At 49.6% G+C, this 6,638-nt stretch overlaps 2 protein-coding genes across 2 annotated transcripts, besides 1 other annotated feature; one reads left to right on the top strand and one right to left on the bottom strand.

Moving 5' to 3' along the window:
* Positions 1-6,638: part of a sequence feature (contig 1.89 1..282268(1)) that runs on past both edges of the window.
* cds1 (phosphatidate cytidylyltransferase) lies at positions 1,309-3,450 on the bottom strand. Its single transcript, XM_050612211.1, has 4 exons — positions 2,987-3,450; positions 2,566-2,938; positions 1,726-2,519; positions 1,309-1,678 (listed from the first exon to the last, which is right to left on the bottom strand). The coding sequence occupies exons 1-4, from the start codon at positions 3,131-3,133 to the stop codon at positions 1,640-1,642; spliced, it is 1,353 nt and encodes a 450-aa protein (XP_050468156.1). The 5' UTR covers positions 3,134-3,450; the 3' UTR covers positions 1,309-1,639.
* ANIA_05165 (protein uvsD) lies at positions 3,654-6,084 on the top strand (the record flags this gene model as incomplete). The annotated part of the gene is made up of 2 exons (XM_657677.2): positions 3,654-4,112; positions 4,158-6,084. 2 exons carry the CDS (start codon positions 3,654-3,656, stop codon positions 6,033-6,035), a joined length of 2,337 nt encoding a protein of 778 aa, XP_662769.1. The 3' UTR covers positions 6,036-6,084.

The raw sequence follows: 6,638 nt of genomic DNA, 5'->3' as shown, positions 1-6,638 counted from the left end.
CAGCCAGCACAGTCAGCACTCACAGCAATAAGGGAGCAAGGATTTCAACGGTCTTCCCCTCTCTCCTCCTCCTCCCTCTGAGCCTTCAAAATGTCTCGAAGTCTGATATATCTACTTCATCTTGTGGAGACTGTAGGGTAGCTGTTTACATGATGGCTGAAACTCAGCGAAAAAATCAGTGAAACATTCGCCTGCTGCAGAACATGGAGTTGATATGGGAGGTCCACGTATGACGCGTCGATTCGCAACGAATATTGATAGGCGTGGTCCTGAAGCCGCGTTTGATTCAGTAGCTACAATAATTCATAAAGACCAGTCATGAGAATAGAACCGAATGTCGGGAAAGTGGCCAGTCAGCAGGAAAGAGAACGAAATTTATTGCCAGATTAAACAGTGGCGCTTTCGATGAGTTTCTTGAAGTGATTTCAAGATGAGTGTCATGAGGTTCGACCCAACTTCAGAAATAGTTATTCCTACACAAAACACCGTACCCTAGCCTCCTAATAAAAATGGCCCGAAGTATGTGTCACTCAAATCAACCTATTATATCAATGAATCGGACTTAATAATTAGATGGACTATGATATCAGAGCTCAGACCAATCCATTATTCACTCTTGTATCAGAGCATCATCAAAGGCTTCAGAAACATTCTGCTCTACTCCCCTTCTTTCATACCAAGTGTCAAACCTTCCTACCCATAACGCGTAGAACAGCATCACTACGCTATGTGAACAGCTCTTTATATACCTCCAATTGTGCCAAGATGAAACGAAATGTATACCTTGATATTTGACGCAGACGATCCGCACCTAGTACCTGGTACTGGGCGCGCAAGAACAATCAATACCAAGACTGATACAGCGCGTCTAACGACGACGCCAAAGGTAGGAGTATGTAGAGAAAAAGAAGCCGAGTGCAAGTCTGATACTGCCACAGTTGTTGCATGGTCGACCCTTACGCTCCAACTTCAAGCCGGTCCTTCATCGGACGTGAGGGGAAACTCTGAGGACGAGGTTGGAGAAGAACGCGGAGCAACAGAAGGAGCGAAAGATCTTACAGGTAAATCTCCCGCTTTACGGGAGTCATGGTTTCTGGGGAGTACCAAAGGTGTCTACCGGTGTTCCAGGCGCATTTCTGACTTTCGCTTTTGAAGAGTCAGTGGCTGTGCCGACATGCGGTTGTTAGTGCCTGTGACTTTGGCGAGGGGCTGATGAAGAGGTAGGAGGACATGTGGCGTGAGGTGAAGGGAAGTGTGGGACAGAGATGGTCTACTTCAATTGACTTCCTCTATAGAGAACCCATAGTCTAATACAGATGGTGGTGTATTGACTGTCTGCTAAGTACCATTTTGCACTTTCGGACCAGAAGTATCCCCGGACTATCAACGTCCGCCGTGCCCTGGCCATTACACCAACCGGCCCAATGAGATACTAAAAAGACACGGTATCGAAATATAAAGACATTGTCCTCACATGTACAAGAACTCATCCAAAAGGCCCAGCCGTACCGTCAGACGACCGAGAGGTGAAGACGTCAATTATAAGGTATTAGTCATAAGCAATAGGTGTCTCGCACGAGAATGTATTCGTTTCAAAGGTTATAAGCGTCACCAAGGCACTAGGTGTCGTTTATAGGGTTTAGTGACGCTGCAGTTCCGTGCTAAGAAGCTCCAAAACCTGCAAAAGTTAGCCAGCGTACCATAGTATGAAAGCCGTCGACGTACCGACTCGGGAACTGCTCCCTGGTTATATAGATATTTGCTCAGGCCGCGGAGCACCTCCAGCTGTTCATCAACCGTCAAGCCATTGATGGCGGCCTCAATGATGTCGCCCACACTCGCCTTGAAAACGGCAATGAAGCTGTGGTAGTACATGTACGCGAAGAAGCCCATAATGAACTGGCAGTCCATGCGGTCCGTAATGCCGCCGTGGCCCGGGATTGACTCGCCAAAGTCCTTGATCTTGAAGGAGCGCTTAAGACCGGAGGCAAAGAAGCCTCCAAAAGGAGCAACCAGCGAGGCAAATGTGGCGAACAGAAGGATGTGAAATTGCATCGGGGCAACGTAAAATGTCCTGCCGAATCCGGTCCATTCCGGAATCTCGAATGCTTGAGGGACGAAGACTGGGTTAGGGTCACACTCCAAACCCGTCAGAACGTTCGATCCGAGATCGTAAACAGGGCAGATAAAGTATTTGTAGCGCATCAAGATATTGGTCATGAAGTAGCCAAAAATAATGGTGCAAACCCAGGCGCCCAGGAATCCCTCGACAGTCTTCTTAGGAGAGAGTTGAATCAACTGCGTCCGGCCGAAAGTGATACCGCAGACATAGGCGAAGATGTCGTTCGTGATCACAAGAGAAGCCGGGAGGAAGAACCAGATCATACCCTCCAGGATGTTGTTCATGACGAAATGAGCTTGGACGACGATCAAATACAATGCCATATGGGTCCAAGCGAACTGAGTGAACTGGAAACGGTAGTGGCCTTTTTGCAAAGATGCAACGAAGAAAACGAAGCCTATCGAGATTAGCATGAGCAATACCTTCATACAAGTGGAACATACCCATAATCCAGAGAACGAAACTGATGAACCGGTGATGAGACGCCAAGGGCAGTAACACTCTGTCGACCAGAAGAATGTGCTTGAAGTAATAGATGACGCTTTCACCGTACAAAAAGTACATGCTGGTTCCCAAGAAGTACCAGTTCAACGACTTGGTAAAACGGATGTTCTTCTCTTTGCTTGGCACGTTCGCAATAGCAATGACTTCCTTGAACGAGATGATCTGAACAGCGGTAACAAGACCAATGATGTATATATGGCCCGAGAACATGGCAATGAAGAAGCCGGCAATCATAACAAAAGTCCATATTGTGCGGGTGATAAAAGTTTGTTTCTTCTTCTGGTATTCGTCAAGCGGGGGTGCTTCGGTTTTCTAAAACAGCGTCAGCATCGAGTCCCCGGCAAACCGGCAGATCCGTACCTCCTCGGGGATTGTTGCGGGTTGAGCAACGACTCCATTTTTCGACGGACTGCCCGGATCAGAAGCAGCATCACTGGCATCTGATATACTCGGCCGTCGACCATCGGACCGATGTTGGAACCGAACGCTCCGGCGTGACTTGGACATTATGGAATAGGGGAGCCTGAGGGGCGTTTCAGAGCCGATGCGGGGGGCAGGACTAGCTGAGCGGAATCTGGAGAGTCAAGTATGGTGGACGGGCGGCAAATGCCGAGCAGGTCTAGAGGGGATGAATTCGAACGTGTGAGGAGGAGGAAAGGTGGAAACAAGGAGTGCGTGTGAACAGTTGGGGACAAGTGATCGTCGCCTAGGAAAATTTCATGTGAGAGACGAGGGATTGGCGGCAGAAAAAGCAACGGCGAGGACGATGCCCATAGACAGGGCAATTATTCGCAAAACAAGGGCAAATCTGTCATCAACCGGCGTTGACGGGGAAAGGTCGATGATGTCGAGGGGAAGGTGAGGATGGAAATGGTTGAGGCTCGATCGCGGGTGACTGCCAGCTACCTACGTCAGGTGTTTTCCTCGCTTTCTCAGCCTGCCGGCTGTCCAGACTACCAACTTTTGCGCGCCACCAAACTCTACGCCAATAAAGCGGCGCTATTCATGGCGGCCTCACTTCTTGGGCATGGAAAACTTCGATGATGATGTTTTTTCCGACGACGGCTTCGACGATCTACCCCCGGATGCTCTAGAGCAGCTCGAGCAAGATGCCTTTCGCGCTACACAGGCCGAACATCCTACACAGCGAGAGCCGGAACCGCGACAGAATTGGGCTGAGCGAGAGGTCACCATTCGTTATGCCCAGATTAACCCGATCAATGTCGCCAATGCCACACTACGACCGCCTGCACAGCTGCACACTGGTTTGACTAACGACTATGGATCGCTGGACGTGGGAGAGTCGGACGCGGAGGTATTTGATGATGAGGCTGCAATTGGCCTGAATGAAACTGTTACCATCTCAGACCGACCGTCACATTATGCTCATGACTCGATTGCATTGGGAGAGAAGCCTATGGAGACCGATGGAGGTCTGTCCTTCTACTCTGCTTTGCAAAGGGAGCATGAGATTCTTACAGCGAAGGTTTGATTGTTCTCGGTGTTATACGCTCAGTACTGACTTCCACAGCTCCAACAAGAAACTGAGCGCTATGCTCGCCTTGAAAATGAGTTCGCAAACGTCAAATCCTTGGCCGAAACAAAGACCGGGGAGATTGCCATTATCCGTTCGAACCACGCCAAAATAGTCAACGATTATGAGCGGCAACTAAGTGGTCTGCGTAAGGCCATGGATGAGGAGACGGCAAAACATAGAGAGGAGCTAGAGGCAATCCGGGAGCAAGGCAAAACGCTGGCTACGGAAAATGCGTTTCTCAAACAGGATCTTGCGGAAGAAGTTTCACGAGTTCACCAGATAAGAGCCAAAATGCGAACAGAGGAGAAATCAGCACCCGTGACACCAAAGAAGCCCAAGGCTCTACCGTTTCGCGACGGGTTCGACGACGAAGAAATACTGGCGGTCTCGCCTAGCAAGTCGGGAAGATCAAAACAAGCAACACCTACCGTGACTGGTAAAAAGAGAAGACGGACAAGCCAGGGTAGCCCGTCACGTTTGCATCTGAGCCCGCACAGAGAGCAAAATCTAGGGATCGCGGGGGGTGCGGTGGATGAGGCCCTGTCAGAGTCTGCAATCGACTTGCCTATGAAGGAGTCCTCGCAGGAGGCCGGGCACCAAGATACGCACATCATAAAACAGATCCTAAATCATCGGACGGTCCCTCATAAAACCGACATTGAAATCATAGCTGAGCTGGCCTTTCCTTCGGAACCTGGGCGGACATTGTACAGCATCCTCTTGGAAGAGACAACGCAACTTGACCTCGGTAGCTACGCGATGGAACACATGCGGGCAATAATTTCGTTATGGTCCCGAGCACTTAAAGAGAAGTTCTACAAGCCGATACCAATCTTGTTGGAAACCACAAGGCTCATACTCGCCATTGACGCGACGGCCGTCTTACGCCAGATCGATCGTTTGATACCTGTGCTGCTGGATACGAGCGACATCAACGGGGTCCCACGTTTCAAACATTCACCCTATGCAAGTCAGAGCTTCGGCAAAGTGACACAAACACCGGCTTCCCAGCTTGAACCGTTGGTGGATTCCACCGAGGTTGTCAGAGTGCTTTATCAAATAGCCTGTCGCAGCCTGAGCGATGACCAGCTTGTGGAGGATCTGTGGCGCCATATACGCTACTCTTTTGTGCTGATGATGCTAAGTTGTTCGCAGCCTGCCAGCGACATCAAGCTGACCTTAAGTCTGCTCATGACCAGTGTCCGTCCCAACTCGTTTGCATCCATTCAAGAGTCCGAACAAGACCAGAAGTCGAACGAGAACTGGGTTGTCGACCGCGTCGCTAGTCTCATGTGGGAAACGCTACAACCAGACGAGGGCCAGCCGCCGTACACGCGAGCGGAGATTTGTGACGTGCGGCTGGAAGCGTTAGCCTTCTTGATGACGGTGACCTTCAATCCTATTGAGCCGAATAACACGCACGGCAGCCTCGTTATCGCCTCGCATCATACGGCCTTGGCAAAGTTGGTTAGGGCGATGCACGACGAGTTGGATGCACTCTATTCATATCCACCGGAAAGAGATATGCACTCCGCCATGGTCAACGGCCTCATGCGATTGATCTACAGTATTATACAACGCCATCCAAAGGAAGCTGACTTACAGTTAAAGCTGCATCGAGTACCCGGCGGAAAGCAGAAATTTCTCGTGGTGTTGACGCGGCTTGCCTTCAGCGAAGGAATTGTTCTCGAGGCAGGCATCGAGGACGAGACAGTGGAAATGGCGCACTCGATTCTGGACGATGCGGTCAATCCGCAGGAAGCAGAAGCTTTACTTGAGGCATTCCCGCATGCCAAGGGGGAGGATACAGAGGCGAAGAATGCAGAAGATACGGAGATGATGGAAGTGATGGAAGAGGATTTGGCGTTATAGGTTCACGAGTATATACCCCTGCAGTACGAACATGTGGAATAATTTCTTGCAATGGAGCAATGTTTTACGTCGATATAAACATACATATTAATTACAGTATATTAGACAGTTTCTTAAACAAGAGTATGATATAAAGCAAAAGTATAACAAGCAGACCCAAGTTGGCCTGGAAAACTCATATTTGATGTGAATGTGTGGAAGTCACCCTTCTCCATAGCCCCGTCCAATGCGAGGAAATGATGAAAAGAGAAAACCACAATGTGGAAAGTGCCAAAGAATACGCCTGTCAATGACCCGAAGGCCGTTGAACAGACCGTTCCGCCGCGCTGTGCAATGCAGGGACCAATCTGTGGTGGACCGCCTTCTTGATCGCAGCCACCCAAACAAGGTAAGTATGAAGAAGAAAAGAAAAAAAAAATTAAACGGTGTCGGAGGGTAGCGGGTATTTATAGGCACGAACCAAGGCTGTTTCGACGCTAGTAATAAGCGAGAATCTTAAGGCCAATCAGAGCACAGGCAGAGGCAAGGGACTGAGGCCTCAACTTTGAGGCATTAATACTGAGAGTCTGGTCACGTGCAATGCGAAGTTTTGGCCGTCGGAAA

This window comes from Aspergillus nidulans, chromosome V (genome assembly GCF_000011425.1).
Source record: "Aspergillus nidulans FGSC A4 chromosome V".
NCBI classification, from domain to species: Eukaryota; Fungi; Ascomycota; class Eurotiomycetes; order Eurotiales; family Aspergillaceae; genus Aspergillus; species Aspergillus nidulans.
This window is presented reverse-complemented; position numbering and strand designations above follow the sequence as displayed.